The sequence below is a fragment of the Schistocerca serialis genome, chromosome 11, assembly GCF_023864345.2.
Source record: "Schistocerca serialis cubense isolate TAMUIC-IGC-003099 chromosome 11, iqSchSeri2.2, whole genome shotgun sequence".
NCBI lineage: Eukaryota > Metazoa > Arthropoda > Insecta > Orthoptera > Acrididae > Schistocerca > Schistocerca serialis.
In genome coordinates this window covers 12,958,381-12,981,462 of record NC_064648.1, presented here as the reverse complement: position 1 = coordinate 12,981,462, position 23,082 = coordinate 12,958,381, and the positions used below count along the sequence as shown (strand labels likewise).

The 23,082-nt window shown below is 43.7% G+C and overlaps 1 protein-coding gene across 1 annotated transcript in view; it reads right to left on the bottom strand.

Annotated features, from left to right (window-relative positions):
- Nucleotides 1–16,400, bottom strand: part of LOC126427135 (uncharacterized) — a 76,671-nt gene extending 60,271 nt beyond the window's left edge. The window contains exons 1-2 of the mRNA XM_050089359.1: nt 15,710–16,400; nt 13,983–14,770 (exon numbers count right to left, since the gene is read on the bottom strand). Coding sequence (XP_049945316.1) covers nt 13,983–14,770; nt 15,710–16,400 — 1,479 coding nt within the window. The remainder of the gene's footprint in view (nt 1–13,982; nt 14,771–15,709) is intronic.
- Nucleotides 16,401–23,082: the final 6,682 nt, after the last annotated feature.

Below are 23,082 nucleotides of genomic sequence, written 5' to 3'. Positions count from 1 at the left end.
CATTGCCGACATAAGTACAAGATGACTGACTCTATTTACTATCTATGTTTTGAACCTTTCCTGTGAGACCAGTCTTAGATTCCGAATGTCACTTCAGGTTTACTGTATCCCTTGGACTTTCTTATTGACGATGAAACACAGAAATTGCATCGGAATTAAATACAAAAGGCACAATGCCGACTATAGTGCAAGAAGACTGACTCTCCTTACTGTCTATGTTTAGAGTCTTTCCTGTGAGACCAGTTTTAGTTTCAGATGCTTCACTTACGCTTTCCTGGATCCCTTCGACCTTCTTATTGACGATGAAACACAGAAATTGCATCGGAATTAAATACAAAAAGCACAATGCCGACTTAAATACAAGAAGACTGACTCTTCCTTCTGCATATGTTTTGAACCTTTCCTGACAGACCAGTTTTAGATTCCGATGCTTCACTTCAGGTTTACTGTATCCCTTTGTCCCGCTTATTGACGATGGAACACAGAAATTGCTTCGCAATTAAATACAAAAGGCGCATTGCCGACTTAAGTACAAGAAGACTGACTCTATTTACTATCTATGTTTTGAACCTTTCCTGTGAGACCAGTCTTAGATTCCGATGTGTCACTTCAGGTTTACTGTATCCTTTGGACCTTCTTATTGACGATGAAACACAGAAATTGCATCGGAATTATATACAAAGGGCACAATGCCGACTATAGTGCAAGAAGACTGACTCTCCTTCCTGTCTATGTTTCGAGTCTTTCCTGTGAGACCAGTTTCGGATTCCGATGCTACACTTCAGGTTTACTGTATCCCTTGGACCTTCGTATTAACGATGAAACGCAGAGATTGCATCGGAATTAAAAACAAAAGGCACAATGCCGACTTAAGTACAAGAAGACTAACTCTTCTTACTGTCTATTTTTTTAACCTTTCCTGTGAGTCCAGTTTTAGATTCCGATGCTTCACTTCAGGATTACTGTATCCCTTGGACCATCTTAATGACGATGAAACACAGAAATTGCATCGGAATTTAATACAAAAGCACAATGCCGACTTAAGTACAAGAAGACTGACTTTTCTGACTGACTGTGTTTGAACCTTTCCTGTGAGACCACTTTCAGATTCCGAAGCTTCATTCAGATTTACTGTATCCCTTGGACCTTCTTATTGACGACTGTACACAGTAATTGCATCGGAATTAAATACAAAAGTCACAATGCCGACTTAAGTACAAGTAGGCTGACTATTCTTACTGTCTACGTTTTGAACCTCTCCTGTGAGACCAGTTTTAGATTCCAGTGCTTCACTTCAGGTTTACTGTATCCCATGGACCATCTTATTGACGATGAAACACAGAAATTGCATCGGAAATAAATACAGAAGACACAATGCCGACTTTAGTACAAGAAGACGGACTCTTCCCTCTTCTTATGTTTTGAACCTTTCCAGTGAGACCAGTTTTCGATTCCGATGCTTCACTTCAAGTTTCCTGTATCCCTTGCACCTTCTTATTAACGATGAAACACAGAAATTGCATCGGAATTAAATACAAAAGACAAAATGCCCGCTTAAGTACAAGAAGACTGACTCTTCTTACTGGCTATGATTTGAACCTTTCCTGTGAGACCACTTTCAGATTCCGAAGCTTCACTTCAGGTTTACTTTATCCCTTGGACCTTCTTATTGACGACGAAACACAGAAATTGCATCGGAATTAAATACAAAAGGCACAATGCCGACTTAAGTACAAGAAGACTGACTCTTCTTACTGGCTATGATTTGAACCTTTCCTGTGAGACCAGTTTTAGTTTCCGATGCTTCACTTCAGGTTAACTGTATCCCTTGGACTTTCTTATTGACGATGAAACACAGAAATAGAATCGTAATTAATTACAAAAGGCACAATGCCTTCTTAAGCACAAGACGACTGACTCTTTTTACTGTCTATGTTTTGAACCTTTCCTGTGAGACCAGTTTCAGATATCGATGCCTCACTTCCGGTTTACTGTATCCGTTGGAACTTCTTATTGACAATGAAACACAGAAATCGCATGGGAATTAAATACAAAAGGCACAATGCCGACTTAAGAACAGGAAGACTGAGTGTTCTTACTGTCTATGTATTGAGCCTTTCCTGTGAGACCAGTTTGAGATTCTGATGCTTCACTTCAGGTTTACTGTATCCCTTGGACCTTCTTATTGACGATGAAACACAGAAATTGCATCGGAATTAAATACAAAAGGCACAATGCCGACTTAAGTGCAAGAAGACTGACTCTCCTTACTTTCTATGTTTAGAGTCTTTCCTGTTAGACCAGTTTTAGATTCCGATGCTACACTTCAGGTTTACTGTATCCCTTGGACCTTCTTATTGACGATGAAACACAGAAATTGCATCGGAATTAAATACTAAAGGGACAATGCCGTCTTAAATTAAAGAAGACTGACTCTTCTTACTGTCTATGTTTTAAACCTTTCCTGTGAGACCAGTTTTAGATATCGATGCTTCACTTCTGGTTTACTGTATCCCTTGGACCGCCTTGTTGACGATGAAACACAGAAATTAAATCAGAATTAAATACGAAAGGCACAATGCCGCCTTAAGCACAACAAGACAACTCTTCTTACTGTCAATGTTTTGAACCTTTCCTGTGAGACCAGTTTTAGACATCGATGCTTCACTTCAGGTTTACTGTATCCCTTGAACCTTCTTATTCACGATGAGACACAGAAATTGCATGGGAATTAAATACAAAAGTCACAATGCCGACTTAAGTACAAGTAGACTGACTCTTCTTAATGTCTACGTTTTGAACCTTTCCTGTGAGACCAGTTTTAGATTCCGATGCGTCACTTCAGGTTTACTGTAGTCCTTGGACCGTCTTATTGACAATGAAACACAGAAATTGCATCGGAATTATATACAATAGGCACAATGCCGACTAAAGTACAAGAAGACTGACTCTTCTTACTGTCTACGTTTAGAACCTTTCCTGTGAGACCAGTTTTAGATTCCGATGCTACACTTCAGGTTTCCTGTATCCCTTGGACCTTGTTATTGACGATGAAACACAGAAATTGCATCGGAATTAAATACAAAATTCACAATGCCGATTTAAGTTTAAGAATACTGACTCATCTTACTGTGTATGTTTAGAACCTTTCCTGTGAGACCAGTTTTAGAATCCGATGCTTCACTTCAGGTTTACTGTATCCCTTGGACATTCTTATTGACGATGAAACACAGAAATTGCATCGGAATTAAATACAAAAGGCACAATGCCGACTTAAGTACAAGAAGACTGACTCTTCTCACTGTGTATGTTTTGAAACTTTCCTGTGAGACCAGTTTTAGATTCCGATGCTTCACTTCAAGTTTACTATATCCCATGGACCGTCTTATTAACGATGAAACACAGAAACTGCATCGGAATTAAATACAAATGCACAATGCCGACTTAAGTACAAGAAGACTGACTCTTCTCACTGTCTATGTTATGAACGTTTCCTGTGAGACCAGTTTTAGATTCCGATGCTTCACTTCAGGTTTACTGTATCCCTTGGACCTTCCTAGAGACGATGAAACACAGAAATTGAATCGGAATTAAATACAAACGGCACAATGCCGACTTAAGTACAAGAAGAGTGACTCTTCTTATAGTCTATGTTTTGAACCTTTCCTGTGAGAACAGTTTTAGATTCTGATGCTTGATTTCATGATTACTGTATCCCTTGGAACTTCTTATTGACGATGAAACACAGAAATTGTATCGGAATTAAATACAAAAGGCACAATGCCGACTTAAGTACAAGAAGACTGACTCTTCTTACTGTCCATGTTTTGAACCTTTCCTGTGAGACCAGTTTTAGATATCGATGCTTCACTTCAGGTTTACTGTATCCCTTGGACCTTCTCATAGACGATGAAACACAGAAATCGCATGGGAATTAAATACAAAAGGCACAATGCCGACTTAAGTACAAGTAGATTGACTCTTCGTACTGTCTAAGTTTTGAACCATTCCTGTGAGACCAGTTTTAGATTCCGATGCTTCACTTCAGGTTTACTGTATCTATTGGACCTTCTTATTGACGATGAAACACAGAAATTGCATCGGAAATGAATAAAAAAGGCACAATGCCGACTTAAGTACAAGACGACTGAGTGTTCCTTCTGCTTATGTTTTGAACCTTTTTTGTGAGACCTGTTTTAGATTCCGATGCTTCACTTCAAGTTTCCTGTATCCCTTGCACCTCCTTATCAACGATGAAATACAGCAATTGCATCGGAATTAAATACAAAAGGCACAATGCCGACTTAAGTACAAGAAGACTGACTCTTCGTACTGTCTACCGTAGGAGCCTTTCCTGTGAGACCAGTTTTAGATTCCGATGCTACACTTCAAGTTTCCTGTATCCCTTGGAACTTCATATTGACAATGAAACACAGAAATTGCATCGGAATTAAATACAAAAGGCACAATGCCAACTTCAGTACAAGAAGACCTACCCTGCTTACTGTCTATGTTTTGAACCTTTCCTGTGCGACCAGTTTTAGACTCCGATGCTTCACTTCAAGTTTACTGTATCCCTTGGAGCTTCTTATTGACGATGTAACACAGAAATTGCATCGGAATTAAATACAAAAGGCACAATCCCGACTTAAGTACAAGAAGACTGACTCTTATTACTGTCTATGATTTGAACCTTTCCTGTGAGACCAGTTTTAGTTTCCGATGCATCACCTCAGGTTTACTTTGTCCCATGGATCTTCTTATTGACGATGAAGAACGGGAATTGCATCGGAATTACAAACCAAAGGCACAATGCCGTCTTCAGTACGAGAAGACTGACTCTTCTTACTGTCTATGATTTGAATCTTTCCTGTGAGACCAGTGTTAGATTCCGATGCTTCACTTCAGGTTTACTGTATCCCTTGGACCTTCTTATTGATGATGAAACACAGAAATTGCATCGGAATTAAATACAAAAAGCACAATGCCGACTTAAATACAAGAAGACTGACTCTTCCTTCTGCTTATGTTATGAACGTTTCCTGTGAGACCAGTTTTAGATTCCGTTTTTTCACTTCGGGTTTACTGTATCCCTTGGACCTTCTTATTGACGATGAAGCACAGAAATTGCATCGGAATTAAATACAAAAGGCGCATTGCCGACTTAAGTACAAGAGGACTGACTCTATTTACTATCTATGTTTGAACCTTTCCTGTGAGACCCGTTTTAGATTCCGATGCTTCACTTCAGGTTTACTGTATCCCTTGTACCTTCTTATTGACCATGAAACACAGAAATTGCATCGGAATTAAATACAAAAGGCACAATGCCGACTTAAGTTTAAGAATACTGAATCTTCTTACTGTCTATGTTTAGAACCTTTCCTGTGAGACCAGCTTTTGAATCCGATACTTCACTTCAGGTTTACTGTGTCCCTTGGACATTCTTATTAACGATGAAACACAGAAATTGCATTCGGAATTAAATACAAAAGGCACAATGCCGACTTAAGTACAAGAAGACTGACTCTTCTCACTGTGAATGTTTTGAAACTTTCCTGTGAGACCAGTTTTAGATTCCGATGCTTCACTTCAAGTTTACTATATCCCATGGACCGTCTTATTAACGATGAAACACAGAAACTGCATCGGAATTAAATACAAAAGGCACAATGGCGACTTAAGTACAAGAAGACTGACTCTTCGCACTGTCTATGTTTTGAACGTTTCCTGTGAGACCAGTTTTAGATTCCGATGTTTCACTTCAGGTTTACTGTATCCCTTGGACCTTCTTATTGATAATGAAACACAGAAATTGCACCGGAAATAATTACAAAAGGCACAATGCCGACTTAAGTACAAGAAGACTGACTCTTCTTACTGTCTATGTTTTGAGCCTTTCCTGTGAGACCAGTTTTAGAATCCGATGCTTCACTTCAGGTTTACTGTATCCCTTGGACCTTCTTATTGACGATGAAACACAGAAACTGCATCGAAATTAAATACAAAGGTCACAATGCCGACATAAGTGCAAGAAGACTGACTCTTCTTACTGCCTGTGTTTTGAACCTTTCCTGTGAGACCAGTTTTAGATTCCGATGCTTCACTCCAGGTATACTGTATCCCTTGACCTTCGTATTGACAATGAAACACAGAATTTGCATCAGAGTTAAATACAAAAGTCACAATGCCGACTTAAGTACAAGAAGACTGACTCTTCTTACTGTGTATGATTTGAACCTTTCCTGTGAGACCAGTTTTAGAATCCGATGCTTCACTTCAGGTTTACTGTATCCATTGGACCTTCTTATTCATGATGAAACACAGAAATTGCATCGGAATTAAATACAAAAGGCACAATGCCGACTTAATTACAAGAAGAATGACGCCTCTTACTGTCTATATTTTGAAGCTTTCCTGTGATAACAGTTTTAGTTTCCGATGCTTCACTTCAGGTTAACTGTATCCCTTGGACTTTCTTATTGACGATGAAACACAGAAATAGCATCGTAATTAATTACAAAAGGCACAATGCCTTCTTAAGCACAAGACGACTGACTCTTTTTACTGTCTATGTTTTGAACCTTTGCTGTGAGACCAGTTTCAGATATCGATGCCTCACTTCCGGTTTACTGTATCCCTTGGAACTTCTTATTGACAATGAAACACAGAAATCGCATGGGAATTAAATACAAAAGGCACAATGCCGACTTAAGAACAGGAAGACTGAGTGTTCTTACTGTCTATGTATTGAGCCTTTCCTGTGAGACCAGTTTGAGATTCCGATGCTTCACTTCAGGTTTACTGTATCCCTTGGACCTTCTTATTGACGATGTCACACAGAAATTGCATCGGAATTAAATACAAAAGGCACCATGCCGACTTAAGTACAAGAAGACTGTCTCTTCCTTCTGCTTATGTTTTGAACCTTTCCTGTGAGTCCAGTTCTGGATTCTGACGCTTCACTTCAAGTTTCCTGTATCCCTTGGACCTTCTTATTAACGATGAAACACAGAAATTACATCGGAATTAAATACTAAAGGCACAATGCCGACTTAAGTTTAAGAATACGGACTCTTCTAACTGTCTATGTTTGGAACCTTTCCTGTGAGACCAGTTTTAGATTCAGATGCTTCACTTAAGGTTTACTGTATCCCTTGAACCTTCTTATTAACGATGAAACACAGAAATTGCATCGGAATTAAATACAAAAAGCACAATGCCGACTTAAATACAAGAAGACTGACTCTTCCTTCTTCTTATGTTTTGAACCTTTCCTGTGAGACCAGTTTTAGATTCATATGCTTCACTTCAGGTTTACTGTATCCCTTGGACCTTCTTATTGACGATGAAACACAGAAATTGCATCGGAATTAAATACTAAAGGGACAATGCTGTCTTAAATTAAAGAAGACTGACTCTTCTTACTGTCTATGTTTTAAACCTTTCCTGTGAGACCAGTTTTAGATATCGATGCTTCACTTCTGGTTTACTGTATCCCTTGGACCGCCTTGTTGACGATGAAACACAGAAATTAAATCAGAATTAAATACGAAAGGCACAATGCCGCCTTAAGCACAAGAAGACAACTCTTCTTACTGTCAATGTTTTGAACCTTTCCTGTGAGACCAGTTTTAGACATCGATGCTTCACTTCAGGTTTACTGTATCCCTTGAACCTTCTTATTGACGATGAAACACAGAAATTGCATGAGAATTAAATACAAAAGTCACAATGCCGACTTAAGTACAAGTAGACTGACTCTTCTTAATGTCTACGTTTTGAACCTTTCCTGTGAGACCAGTTTTAGATTCCGATGCGTCACTTCAAGTTTACTGTAGTCCTTGGACCGTCTTATTGACAATGAAACACAGAAATTGCATCGGAATTATATACAATAGGCACAATGCCGACTAAAGTACAAGAAGACTGACTCTTCTTACTGTCTACGTTTAGAGCCTTTCCTGTGAGACCAGTTTTAGATTCCGATGCTACACTTCAGGTTTCCTGTATCCCTTGGACCTTGTTATTGACGATGAAACACAGAAATTGCATCGGAATTAAATACAAAATTCACAATGCCGATTTAAGTTTAAGAATACTGACTCTTCTTACTGTGTATGTTTAGAACCTTTCCTGTGAGACCAGTTTTAGAATCCGATGCTTCACTTCAGGTTTACTGTATCCCTTGGACATTCTTATTGACGATGAAACACAGAAATTGCATCGGAATTAAATACAAAAGGCACAATGCCGACTTAAGTACAAGAAGACTGACTCTTCTCCCTGTGTATGTTTTGAAACTTTCCTGTGAGACCAGTTTTAGATTCCGATGCTTCACTTCAAGTTTACTATATCCCATGGACCGTCTTATTAACGATGAAACACAGAAACTGCATCGGAATTAAATACAAAAGGCACAATGCCGACTTAAGTACAAGAAGACTGACTCTTCTCACTGTCTATGTTTTGAACGTTTCCTGTGAGACCAGTTTTAGATTCCGATGCTTCACTTCAGGTTTACTGTATCCCTTGGACCTTCCTAGAGACGATGAAACACAGAAATTGAATCGGAATTAAATACAAACGGCACAATGCCGACTTAAGTACAAGAAGAGTGACTCTTCTTATAGTCTATGTTTTGAACCTTTCCTGTGAGAACAGTTTTAGATTCTGATGCTTGATTTCATGATTACTGTATCCCTTGGAACTTCTTATTGACGATGAAACACAGAAATTGTATCGGAATTAAATACAAAAGGCACAATGCCGACTTAAGTACAAGAAGACTGACTCTTCTTACTGTCCATGTTTTGAACCTTTCCTGTGAGACCAGTTTTAGATATCGATGCTTCACTTCAGGTTTACTGTATCCCTTGGACCTTCTCATAGACGATGAAACACAGAAATCGCATGGGAATTAAATACAAAAGGCTCAATGCCGACTTAAGTACAAGTAGATTGACTCTTCGTACTGTCTAAGTTTTGAACCATTCCTGTGAGACCAGTTTTAGATTCCGATGCTTCACTTCAGGTTTACTGTATCTATTGGACCTTCTTATTGACGATGAAACACAGAAATTGCATCGGAAATGAATAAAAAAGGCACAATGCCGACTTAAGTACAAGACGACTGAGTGTTCCTTCTGCTTATGTTTTGAACCTTTTTTGTGAGACCTGTTTTAGATTCCGATGCTTCACTTCAAGTTTCCTGTATCCCTTGCACCTCCTTATCAACGATGAAATACAGCAATTGCATCGGAATTAAATACAAAAGGCACAATGCCGACTTAAGTACAAGAAGACTGACTCTTCGTACTGTCTACCGTAGGAGCCTTTCCTGTGAGACCAGTTTTAGATTCCGATGCTACACTTCAAGTTTCCTGTATCCCTTGGAACTTCATATTGACAATGAAACACAGAAATTGCATCGGAATTAAATACAAAAGGCACAATGCCGACTTCAGTACAAGAAGACCTACCCTGCTTACTGTCTATGTTTTGAACCTTTCCTGTGCGACCAGTTTTAGACTCCGATGCTTCACTTCAAGTTTACTGTATCCCTTGGAGCTTCTTATTGACGATGTAACACAGAAATTGCATCGGAATTAAATACAAAAGGCACAATCCCGACTTAAGTACAAGAAGACTGACTCTTATTACTGTCTATGATTTGAACCTTTCCTGTGAGACCAGTTTTAGTTTCCGATGCATCACCTCAGGTTTACTTTGTCCCATGGATCTTCTTATTGACGATGAAGAACGGGAATTGCATCGGAATTACAAACCAAAGGCACAATGCCGTCTTCAGTACGAGAAGACTGACTCTTCTTACTGTCTATGATTTGAATCTTTCCTGTGAGACCAGTGTTAGATTCCGATGCTTCACTTCAGGTTTCCTGTATCCCTTGGACCTTCTTATTGTCGATGAAACACACAAATTGCATCGGGATTAAATAAAAAAGGCACAATGCCGACTTAAGTACAACAAGACTGACTCTTCTTACTGTCTATATTTTAAACATTTCCTGTGAGACCAGTTTTAGATTCGGATGCTTCTCTTCAGGTTTACTGTATCCCTTGGACCTTTTTATTAATGCTGAAACACAGAAATGGCATCGGAATTAAATACAAAAGGCACAATGCCGACTTAAGTACAAGAAGAATGACTCTTCTTACTGTCTATGTTTGAAACTTTCCTGTGAGACCAGTTTTAGATTCCGATGCTTCACTTCAGGTTTACTGTATACCTTGGACCTTCTTATTGACGATGAAACACAGAAATCGCATCGGAATTAAATACAAAAGGCACAATGACGACATAAGTACAAGAAGATTGACTCTTCTTACTGTCTATGTTTTGAACCTTTCCTGTGAGACCAGTTTTATATTCCGATGCTCACTTCAGGTTTACTGTATCCCTTGGACCTTTTTATTGACGATGAAACACAGAAATTGCATCAGAGTTAAATACAAAAGGCAAAATGCCGACTGAAGTACAATAAGACTAACTTTTCTTACATTCTATGATTTGAGCCTTTCCTTTGAGACCAGTTTTAGATATGAATGCTTCACTTCAAGTTTACTGTATCCCTTGGACCTTCTTATTCTCGATGAAACACAGAAATTGTAGCGGAATTAAATACAAAAGTCTCAATGCCGACTTAAGTACAAGAAGACTGTCTCTTCTTACTGTCTATTTTTCAACCTTTCCTGTGAGACTACTTTTAGATTCCAATGCTTCACTTCAGGTTTACTGTATCCCTTGGACACTCTTACTGACGATGAAATACAGAAAGTGCATCGGAATTACATACAAAAGGCACAATGCTGACTTAAGTACAAGAAGACTGACTCTTCTTACTGTCTATGCTTTGAGCCTTTCCTGTGAGACCAGTTTTAGATTCCGATGCTTCACTTCAGCTTTACTGTATCCCTTGGACCTTCTAATTGACGATGAAACACAGAAATTGTATCGGAATTAATTACAAAAGGCACAATGCCGTCTTCAGTACAAGAAGACTGACTCTTCTTACTGTCTGTGTGTTGAGCCTTTCCTGTGAGACCACTTTTAGATTCCGATGCTTCACTTCAAGTTTACTGTATCCCTTGGACGTTCTTATTGACGATGAAACACAGAAATTGCATCGGAATTAAGTACAAAAGGCACAATGCTCACTTAAGTACAAGAAGACTGACTTTTCCTACTGTCTATGCTTTGAGCCTTTCCTGTGAGACCAGTTTTAGATTCCGATGCTTCACTTCAGGTTTACTGTATCCCTTGGACCTTCTTATTGACGTTGAAACACAGAAATTGCATTATAATTAAATGCAAAAGGCACAATGCCGACTTAAGTACAAGCAGACTGACTCTTCTTACTGTCTGTGTGTTGAGCCTTTCCTTTGAGACCAGTTTTAGATTCCGATGCTTCACTTAAGGTTTACTGTATCCCTTGGACGTTCTTATTGACGATGAAACACTGAAATTGCATCGGAATTACATACAAAAGGCACAATGCCGACTTAAGTACAAGAGGATTGACTCTTCTTACTTTCTATGATTTGAGCCTTTCCTGTGAGACCAGTTTTAGATATCGATGCTTCACTTCGGGTTTAATGTATCCCTTGGACCTTCTTATTGACGATGAAACACAGAAATTGCATCGGAATTAAATGCAAACGGCACAATGCCGACTTAAGTACTTGAAGACTGACTCTACTTACTGTTGTAAGGGGTCGGTAGGCCCTTACTATAAGTTTTGCGACAGCACAGGTCGACAGGGCAAACAATCGATCGGGACGGCGCTCGGTGTAGTGCGTCTGTGCTTGAACTACTCTTTGCACAGGTAGTTGGGAGGACATGTGAAATCACCTCGCAGATTGAAGCTCTTTGGCGCAGCTGCTACAAGGGTCTGTGTGACGTCAGTCAACAATTGCGTCGCCACACGAATTGTCGTCCACATAACAGTTTATGGGTCCACAAGAAGCTGTCCGATTTTCACTATTTAAAAAGCAATTCCAGTCAAAATATTATCACTATACACTTCTTTAAAACTTTCGTGACGAATTCTTGGCTCGTTTTGCTCGTAATAATGTTCACACGTGTCTTTCTTTGGTGTTCACTTTTCACAGTTTTTCGCGCGGATTTACGCATTTGCATATTATAACACAGTTTATCGACACTGTTACCCTCATCTAATATGGCAAGAAAAAACAGTTTATTCACAATCGTAAGATATTATTACTTCGTATTCGTAAAAAAAAATGCACTGTTTGTTGTCGTGATTTTAAAGTTTATGCTATGTCTCGAACCAAAATTGGAAAAATATTTTCTCGCGTTAAGCAAGATAAAACTACCTATTGTTCTTTACGATTTGTCCAAAAATTGCACTTGCCCTTTCACGGTAAGCCAAGGGTGTAACACTGCGGTTTAATTTTACTGACTTATCCCGCTCGATCGGGATCTGATAGCAGCCCAAATAGATAATAACTAATGTGATCATGTACCTAATGGGGCTGGCAATCGGATTGGACTGCTACGGAGTTGTTACATTAAATTTTGTCCTTCTCGAATGCTGTAATAATTAAATGTCTGGTGGCAGGAAGAACAACAACACAGCTTCATTAATCAACGACCTATATTCTCACAAAAACACAAAGTAAGGAGACAGCCACTGCCTTCGTTGTACAGAATTAATAACGGATAATCTCAGCACAGGTCCTTTCGTTATTCATTATCGTCACACGCAATTTCAATCATTGTAATCCAACACTACACTCCAACACTGCAATCCAACACTGCAATCCAAATGATTCCGGCGCGGTAGACGCGTAATTACAAATATCGGCACAAAAATATCACTGAATCACACTAGTAATTATACTTTTTCACTTTCCCGAATATTTCTAACACAAAGGGGTTAAACCACGGCGATGGCCACTCCCTTTGTCGGTACGGTCTTGCATTCCAGCAACAGACCTCCACCCGGCTCGGCCCGCAGCGCGTACCACACTACTATCTCAACACTCGCTCTCGCTCTCGAAACCCGACACACACTATCGATTGTTTGTCCTGTCGACCTGTGCTATCGCAAAAGTTATAGTAAGGGCCTACAGACCCCTTACAGACTGCACCGATTGCGAAATCACTTGCATCCGCTGTAATCGAGATGCAGGCATCTGGCAAAGGATGGGCGAGAGTGACACCACGTGCTAACGCTGATTTAAGATCTTCAAAAGCTCTCACCATGCTGTCAGACCACGGTACTCGGCGACTGCCTGAGGTTTGTTTTCCGGCCAGTGCATCAGTCAAAGGGGCTTGAATTGCTGCCGCCATCAGCAGGTTACGGCGGTAGAAATTGACAGTCCCTAAAAACCGGCGTAATTCGCGAAACGACACTGGGAGGGGTAACTTGCGAATGCAGTCAACCCGCTCCTGCGGGGGGCATATACCATCCGAGGAGACTGTGTACCCCAGGAAAGTGACAGCAGTGCAGCAGGGTTGTGACTTGTCATTATTGATCTCGACTCCATTACGTGTCAATAAGTCCTGTATCGTGGCCAGGTGGAGTTCATGTTCCCTGTCAGAGGGGGAGAAAATTAGTATGTTATCGAGGTATGCGTAGCAATATGTGCAGTTAAAAAGAAGTGAGTCTATAAAACGCTGCCAAGTTTGGGCCGCATTTTTGAGACCATAAGGCATGTAAAAAAATTCGTACAGGCCAAAAGGTGTGATTACTGCTGTCTTTGGTATGTCACTCTGTTCCATTTGGTATCTGTAAATATGCCTTGCGGCAGTCCAAGACACTGAAGATGCGTGCTCCGCTAAGTACTTGCGCAAAGTCTTGTATGTGAGGTATCGGGTAATTGTCTAATACCGTCCGCGCGTTGAGGCGACGATAGTCGCCACACAGGCGCACAGTGCCATCCTTTTTGGGAACTAAATGAATGAGGGAGGACCAGTTACTGTCCGATGGGCGAACAATGTCTGTCCTTAGACGTTCCTCCACTGCGGCTTTAGCAAGGCGTAGTTTATGTGGTGGCAGTCGGCACGCTTTATGGCGCACTGGAGGCCCATCTGTCGTCACAATTTTGTGTGTTGTGCCATTCGTAATAGCGTTCAGCTTGGCTGGAGAACTCATTTTGGGGCCGTCGTGAACGGGGATCGGTAGCACACAAGAGTCACTAACCTTATGTGCCAGGGAAGCAGTCTGCTTCGGTGTTGACAAAGTTCCACGAGGTGCATCTCCGGTGTCAGGTGGTGGCGACGTTGGCAGTCGTTGTACGAGGCGTCGTGCCCCGGTGAGGGCTTGTGTAGCCGATGATCTGGCACGGTTCCGTTCGACGTTGTGAGGACGGAGATCGTCGACTGCAGGGCGTTCAGGCTGGAGGTGGGCGGTGGAAATCGTGAGGCTGTCTGCCGATGAAGAGCACTTGATGGGAGCTGTGCCCAGGTCGTCGGGCGGCCGAGGGGGAGGGGGGGCCGAAGAAGCGACTGAACATGCAATGTGCGTGGACGAGGTGTGGTGCAATAATGCGACTGACTGAAGATCTGGAGACAGTCTGAAGTGGAAAAGGAAGTCGATGCCTAATACTGGATCTTCGACATCAGCCACGTAGAAGGACCACGTCAACTGTTTACCAGGTATGAGTTCAATAGGTAACTTGGCCAAACCCTTGACACGAAGTGTCGCCTTACTTGCTGCTCGAAGGGACAGTTTTGTTGGTGTCGTGTCCTTTACAGAAAATGTGGGAGGTATGACACTAACATCTGCTCCAGTATCGACGAGAAAATACCGGCGCGAACCTACATCCAAGGCATACAGACGTCCTCGTGGGGTAGGGGCTCTGACAGAATGCAGTGTCTGTGGGCGCCCCTGCCTGTATACGTGGGCCATGGCGCCTACTGCGGCCCGCGTGCAGCGTTTGGGAACGCGCAGGGCGGACGGCAGTTGCGAGCAGCGTCCCTGAAAGTGGTGTGAAACCAGCACATGCGTGAATCGGCTATACTCGTCCCGACCAGACGAAGCGTCAGGCGAGGGGAAGGCGGGGCAGGCTGGCACTAGCCCGGTTGGGGTGGGGAGCGGCTGTTGCCGACCCGCTGGCGGTTCCCGGTCTTGGGCGCTAGGTGGCTGCTGTTCCGTGTGCTGTCCGCAATACACACGCGCCCGGCCTCTACCGCCCGACGGTGGAAGTATACACACAGGGTTACCAACCTCGGCGGTGTTAGACACTGTGCTGTGTCGAATAATGGCATATGCCTGATCCGCCAGCCATAGTTTATCCTCGAGTGACGCTGCGGTATGTGGAAGCAAATGTAACTGTAGTTCCTGCGGCAGCTTCACCAACCACAATGCCCAGAGCGCTAAGTTCGGCAGGATCTCGGTACCGACTTGTGCACGCAAGCGTCGCCACAGCTGTGAGGGTGTTCTGTCGCCTAAAGTCTCGTCATAAATTATGTTGAGAATAGTATCGGCCTGCGGACGAGAGAGGCGTTCGCTAAGTAATGCATGAGCAGAGGCATATTTGTTGCTCTTAGGAGGGTTCAGCAATAAGTCACTGATGAGATCAGGGTGGTCGTGCAGGTGGTTCACTAAACACACGAAACGGGTGCTGTCGTCCGCAATACCGTGTATGTCCAACATGTTGTCCACCAAGCTAAACCACGTCACTGGGTTGTCCGGTTGTAACGGCGGCAGCTTCGGAAAACGGCCGGGGGCCAGTGTTTGCGGGGCTGTAGGAGGGGCACGAAATGCACGGGGATTCTGCACGGTGTTCACTGGTGCGAAATGTGCCTCAGTGGCAGGCGATGTGTTGCGTTGAACGTCCGTTAGCTGTGTAGGCGAGACGTGGTATCCAGTCCATCTAGGCACGGAATCTGTGCGGCCACACCACAAGCACGGCGCGGCAGGCGCGAGATCGCGACTGAGCGCCGAGTGACGGGGTGGAACCACAGCAGGTGCGTCGCCCGAGGTGGAGGTGTGCGCGGGGCGGAAGGACGGGTAGGCGTATAAGTGGTCCGGCACGGTTGGCGTGAGTGTCCCTTCGACCGGCGGGAAGGGGGGCACGTTAAACGGCAGCCGTGCATGTGGACCCAGAAACTGGCCAGCCGCGTGGTCCATGCTGTGCGGTAGGAACTCGGGGTTTCCGGGGTCCTGTGCTGAAGGGGCATTCTGTTGAGCGTAGAATGCCGTAGAAGGTGTCTGCGACGATGTGTACAGCGCCCGGTGTGGTATGCCGGCAGAGGTTAGAGTCGTCCGGCCAGGCGAGGCAAACACGGGAGATACAAACATTCCCGGTGTATTAGTGGCACACGGGGTGAAGCGTTGCGCTTCACAGTCGAATGTCCATTCTGCGGTCGCGGCGTCGTGCACTGCCGTAAAAACTGGAGACTGCGACATTGTCTATTGGCGCAAAACCGGTGATACACAGCGAGCGACTGCAACGTATTTTCGCGACTCGGGGTCACCAATGTGGGATTTTATGGCTATAGTGAGGGTCCACGCACCAAAAATTCCAACTTATTACGATAATGCACTTTTATTGCGGTTCGTATATTTACAGAAACACAAGAAAAACAATGCACAATTTCACGACACGTGTATCACTCGTCAACACGCAAACGGGACTGTCCAAAGAAGCTCGAGTCCCCAAAGACCTTTTACTCTGTGCTTTGCCGGTGAAGTTACTGGCAGTCGACTGTCGCCACAGAAGGTTAGATTGTAAATGGTTTTGTTTCAGATTTTTTTCCCCCAAGGACATTTACTGCATTTGCATTTCTGATTTCCACACACATTTTCACTCAGAATTGGAACAGACTGCAGTAGTTACAAATTTAAATAACAGTTATAAATATACTGGCAATTTTCATTGTATTTAATTATAATAATTTTGTATAAATAAAACAATTTGTAGCATACAGTACTTGTATAATTGGTCATGCTCTAAATTTCACACTGCAATGAATTTGTCCTCTGTTTTTATTACAATATACAGTTTTATTCAGACCAGTATAAGTTCAAAATTACACATTTCTGGATAGTGCTTTCGTAAGAAAAATGTTTACTTTCATGCCCTCTGTTACATCAGGGAACTAGAAATACTTTTTGTGATACGCCTTGTATATAATTCTGTTGCAGTATTTAAAAAAAAAAAAAAGTGGAGGGAGGGGGTCATAAACCATGTCTTAATTTTCCACTGTGGCTTTGAGAGAAATAACACACCAATTGGATGAATTACAAATGAGTGTGCAAAGGGCTAAATACACTCCTGGAAATTGAAATAAGAACACCGTGAATTCATTGTCCCAGGAAGGGGAAACTTTATTGACACATTCCTGGGGTCAGATACATCACATGATCACACTGACAGAACCACAGGCACATAGACACAGGCAACAGAGCATGCACAATGTCGGCACTAGTACAGTGTATATCCACCTTTCGCAGCAATGCAGGCTGCGATTCTCCCATGGAGACGATCGTAGAGATGCTGGATGTAGTCCTGTGGAACGGCTTGCCATGCCATTTCCACCTGGCGCCTCAGTTGGACCAGCGTTCGTGCTGGACGTGCAGACCGCGTGAGACGACGCTTCATCCAGTCCCAAACATGCTCAATGGAGGACAGATCCGGAGATCTTGCTGGCCAGGGTAGTTGACTTACACCTTCTAGAGCACGTTGGGTGGCACGGGATACATGCGGACGTGCATTGTCCTGTTGGAACAGCAAGTTCCCTTGCCGGTCTAGGAATGGTAGAACGATGGGTTCGATGACGGTTTGGATGTACCGTGCACTATTCAGTGTCCCCTCGACGATCACCAGTGGTGTACGGCCAGTGTAGGAGATCGCTCCCCACACCATGATGCCGGGTGTTGGCCCTGTGTGCCTCGGTCGTATGCAGTCCTGATTGTGGCGCTCACCTGCACGGCGCCAAACACGCATACGATCATCATTGGCACCAAGGCAGAAGCGACTCTCATCGCTGAAGACGACACGTCTCCATTCGTCCCTCCATTCACGCCTGTCGCGACACCACTGGAGGCGGGCTGCACGATGTTGGGGTGTGAGCGGAAGACGGCCTAACTGTGTGTGGGACCGTAGCCCAGCTTCATGGAGATAGTTGCGAATGGTCCTCGCCGATACCCCAGGAGCAACAGTGTCCCTAATTTGCTGGGAAGTGGCGGTGCGGTCCCCTACGGCACTGCGTAGGATCCTACGGTCTTGGCGTGTATCCGTGCGTCACTGCGGTCCAGTCCCAGGTCGACGGGCACGTGCACCTTCCGCCGACCACTGGCGACAACATCGATGTACTGTGGAGACCTCACGCCCCACATGTTGAGCAATTCGGCGGTACGTCCAACAGGCCTCCCGCATGCCCACTATACGCCCTCGCTCAAAGTCCGTCAACTGCACTTACGGTTCACGTCCACGCTGTCGCGGGATGCTACCAGTGTTAAAGACTGCGATGGAGCTCCGTATGCCACAGCAAACTGGCTGACATTGACGGCGGCGGTGCACAAATGCTGCGCAGCTAGCGCCATTCGACGGCCAACACCGCGGTTCCTGGTGTGTCCGCTGTGCCGTGCGTGTGATCATTGCTTGTACAGCCCTCTCGCAGTGTCCGGAGCAAGTATGGTGGGTCTGACACACCGGTGTCAATGTGTTCTTTTTTCCATTTCCAGGAGTGTACATCGAAAAAGAATACCGGTGCCATTATGCTTTCATGGAGTAAGAGACTGAAATAGTAGCAATAAATATTAGTTTGGAAAGTAGTGATGAAGACAATCATCAGAAATACAAGGCCATCAGAGCTAAGGAATCAGGTAATAGCTCGGTTGGGCTTACGTGGCAAGAGAGAAATCTGAAAGACGTGACATATGAACTGAATCATTGTAATACATATGTGCTTAACTTCACTTCAAAAGAAAAGGTTATATACTGTACCAGTTTGTACACTGATGCATGTCTGATGGCAGTACTGCTGTGATACGGAGGGTTCTGTCCTGTCGCTCAGTAGTGTGCTTGTACTGATATCAGTGTACTCACATGTAAACTGCAATGAAAGATAGTGTATTATAACCTATTAGCCTACAACACTCTTCAGTTGCTCTTTGTGAGCCTTTCACTCAGTAAATATATGAATGACATTATCATTGCTAGTTGCCTTCCAAATCAGATTCAATCTGTGGGACGACATTGATGCATAGTTGATATGAAACCACTTGTAACCTGAGCCAGAGTTCTGCATTACCTTTCTGCTTCAGCTACAGTTATAGTGTGTAAAAGATGTGCAATGCTACACACAGAATTGGAAATAAGGTTGAAACTTTGAGATCATGCATCTTATTATTATTACTATTATTGTGGGATAGATAAATAGACACATAAATAACATCACACAACCTTTAAATGTACAGAAAATACCTTTATGTGCACAGGAAAAACGTACAAGACTGCTCCCACCGAGTATCAAAGTTAGCAAAGAACTGACTTACTAGGTCACAGCCGAGATAAAATTCGTGTCAGAGAGGTTGTGTATACTTGTGGGTAGTTTCACAACACACAAAATGCATCACTGCCATACAACCTACCCCCTACCCCTCCCCTCCTGCCCCCTGTACTGTGGGGCATCTGGGGTGTCTCGATATTTGAACTTTATTTATCGAGTGTCTCTCGTGTGAGCCGGGTGCCGTGGTGGCAGCAGAGCTGTCGGCTGTGGCACTGGGGTATCTGCAGGTTATGAGGTGGGAGTGGTCGGTGTTGGGGAAGTGATGTCTGCTGGCTGTGATGTGATGTGTCTGGGACAGTTGATGTTAAAACCCACACTTGTTTGACCTATTCAGTTGACACCTCCAGGGCCGTGCCATTGTGTGACCCCTCTATGTAAAACCGAGGAAGAACTGGTTGTATGATGGCTGGGGTAGATGTCTAAGTTTGTATGCAACATTATGTGGGAACAGCTGTGCAAATCCTTTTGCCAGGTTACTGTAATGAGGAGTGGATGTTGGTGCTTCTGCACTAAATGTAAGAGTTCTGTCAGGGTGGGTAGTGGTGCTGGCACTAAATAGTCCTCTAAATGCACAGAGGCTCTCCACATACCATTTTAGCTACAGAAGCACCAATATTGGATCTGAACACCTTTCAGATGCCCAAGAGGACTAAATGGCTTTAGTAGAAGCAAAGGTGGGGACCATTAGAGTACCAAGAAAGAAATTTCATTCAAGTCAGGATTGTCTTTTTAATTAGTGCAAACACCCTCTGATGTTTATTATCCCGTTTCCATAATGCACCCTTCCTTAAAAGTTTCTCAAGCACAGAAGAAGATAGTATCCTGAAATAAATAAAAGACAGAAACAGCAAAATCTGAGAAAAGATTTGAGTTGATCATGGCACTTTGGAGTGGGAAAGTTCCTTACTGCTTCCATTTTCATTGAATCGGGTTCAGTTCCGTGTGGAGAAATTATATGACTGAGGAATTTAATCTGTGATTTGGCAAAGACTGATTCATTTAGGTTGATCATTATGCCAGCTCTCCTAAAGTCTTCAAGTAATTCGTACAGTACTTCTGAATGTTCTCCCCATGAAGTGGTATGGTTAGAAAAAAAGAGGGTTACATGCTTCAATAATTCTTCAAGCAGAACTTTGTCCACTGCTCTCATACGGACTGCTGTTGAGATTGAAAGACCGAAAGTTATTCCCTTCAACTGGTAGCATCTTCCATTGTGTAAAGTGGCTGTCTACTTCTTGCAGCCTTCATCTAAAAATAGTTGCGAGTAACTTCTTGTTAGATTGAGGCCGATAAACTATTCTACTCCTTTAAACTTTTTGTAATGCCGCCACCACGTTTTGGGCTTTACCTCCAAAACTAGCAGTTCAGCCACAGCAGCGGAATGCACGTCGATCGCAGCATTGAGGGCCATTTAGATGGCACGGGGCAGACTAGGCTAGCTACTGCAATACTGCAACCGCAGTAGTAAACGAGCTTCTCGCAGGGTGAGCCAGCTCGCACTGCACTCTCGAGCCACAGATTTGTGACCACGGCCAGAAACAGTGCGTCAGTACCACGAATGAGCCTCGCACGAGGATAAAATCACAATTCGAGCACAGGGATAAGCAGTCCGTAGCGCCCCGGGAGACGAGAGGTCCCCGCAGGACGACCGAGTGACGGGACAAAATGCGTGACCGTAGGAGTCTGGGGTTCCAACACTATACCTTCTTAGTGCCGAACCCTCCTCCTCGTGCTCAGTGCTTTTGTACTGGTGGGCTGACCCACGCCAGACTGCTGCCCTGGGGGTAGTGGGACGAGACCCGGCCAGTACAACCGCCTACCCTTCCGTGCCAGTGCCGAGTGTCATCACTAGCCGGATGGGTACCACCAGCAGAGATGGATATCCCCTACGAGAAATTCGGCAGTCTTTGGCACCACTGGCTCCAATTCTGTGTGGGCGAGTCCCACTTACGGGGCCGCACGCTGCCTCGTAAGTAACTGCAGTCGACATTTCTGGAAACTAATGTCACCACACAGTAGCCGTCAGCTCACTGCCACCTCTTGCCACCAACAGGAGCAAGTATACAAACTAAAAGGCATATTACTATAAACAAAACTAGGTCTAGATTGATTCTTCGGTTCGATCCCACAATGCCATGTCTTGTAAGCGATAACATTTCGATCGTCGAAGGATTCAAGTCCGGGTAGCGATGCATTCTCACAGCAAACAATAGAGAGTGTAAACCACCCACTGCCAGCTGCTCCACTTGCAACATCAAGGGAGAAATTAACTCGACAACCACAAAAAAACATAGGTCCACTGAGAATAACAGATTGTGCGGTGCTATTAGTGCCAAGTTTGTTTTCCAGACTAATTATGTGTTTGTAAACTGGTATGCGGTGGCGGCGTTGACGATACACATGTCAACGAGGCATAGTGTTTCAATGCTGTTGCAGATCAAGCTCACAGCAGATTAAGCAGCTGGTAATTGACTACAAGCCGATAGTCATTCTTGCCTGCCTTAGGGAAAAGGAAAACAGGAGAGCCGTACGGCGAGGTGGAATAGTGAATTACCTCATCCTTCAACATATGCTCAATTTTGACCCGCAGCACTCGCATTTTAGGAGGTGACAACCTATACGGAGCCTTACGCACCGGCATCTGATCGGTAAGAAGAATTTCGTACTCGATCTGATTGGTTACTCCTAATCTGTCCGTAATAACTTGCGGGTACTCAGACAACAGCTCCTTTAACCTTGCTTCTTGGTCGGAAGGGACATGTGATACATCTGGATAATTCTGTGTTACCGCCAAAACAGTACTTCCTCCTCCCCTGCCACACTCACAAAAGGCAATTCTAGTAGTTGGTCGGAATTAAAAATAGAAGGTACCCCTTGAAGGATCGACAATTAGACCAACCCAAAATGAAAGGCGTGCTTAAATTCTCCGCAACCAACAACTGAACAGGCCATGAAAAGGTGCCAATAGACAAACTTGCTGTGCACTTCCCCAGAATAGGCAACATTTCACCATTAGCATTCTGACATCTACTTCCAGTAGAACGCACACTAGACAAACGAACTGTTTTACCAAATTCCAAATACCATGGCTTACTAACGAAAGACCGGGCATTGCCTGTGTCTAATAAGGCACAAATCGGTTCCTGCCCTAATTTCACACTAATAAAGGGGAGAGAAGGGATCGACCGAGCTCGAATTACACGACAATTTACCGGCCAGTTTCGCTTTCTTTTCCCCCACCTTCTTCCCCCCTTCTCCTGGCGTCATTTTTGATAACGGGGCATGTGAAGAACCGGACAGGACCGGACCAAATGATCTGGGGATCCGCAATGATAACATTCGCGTCGGTTAGTGACATTCCGCGGAACAACGGTTGGCAGTGCTTCCGAAGGCATAGTATTATGAGAACGCTGCTGGGTAACTTCCGGAAATTGGCGGACATCTAATTTGTCAACAACCGCCAACAACTCGGCATACGTTCGTGGTCTCTCAACAAAGATAAATTTTCCCTTCTCTGATGCAGAAAGATCAACAAGGATATGGGTGACACAATCGCTTTCTGAAATTTGTATGTC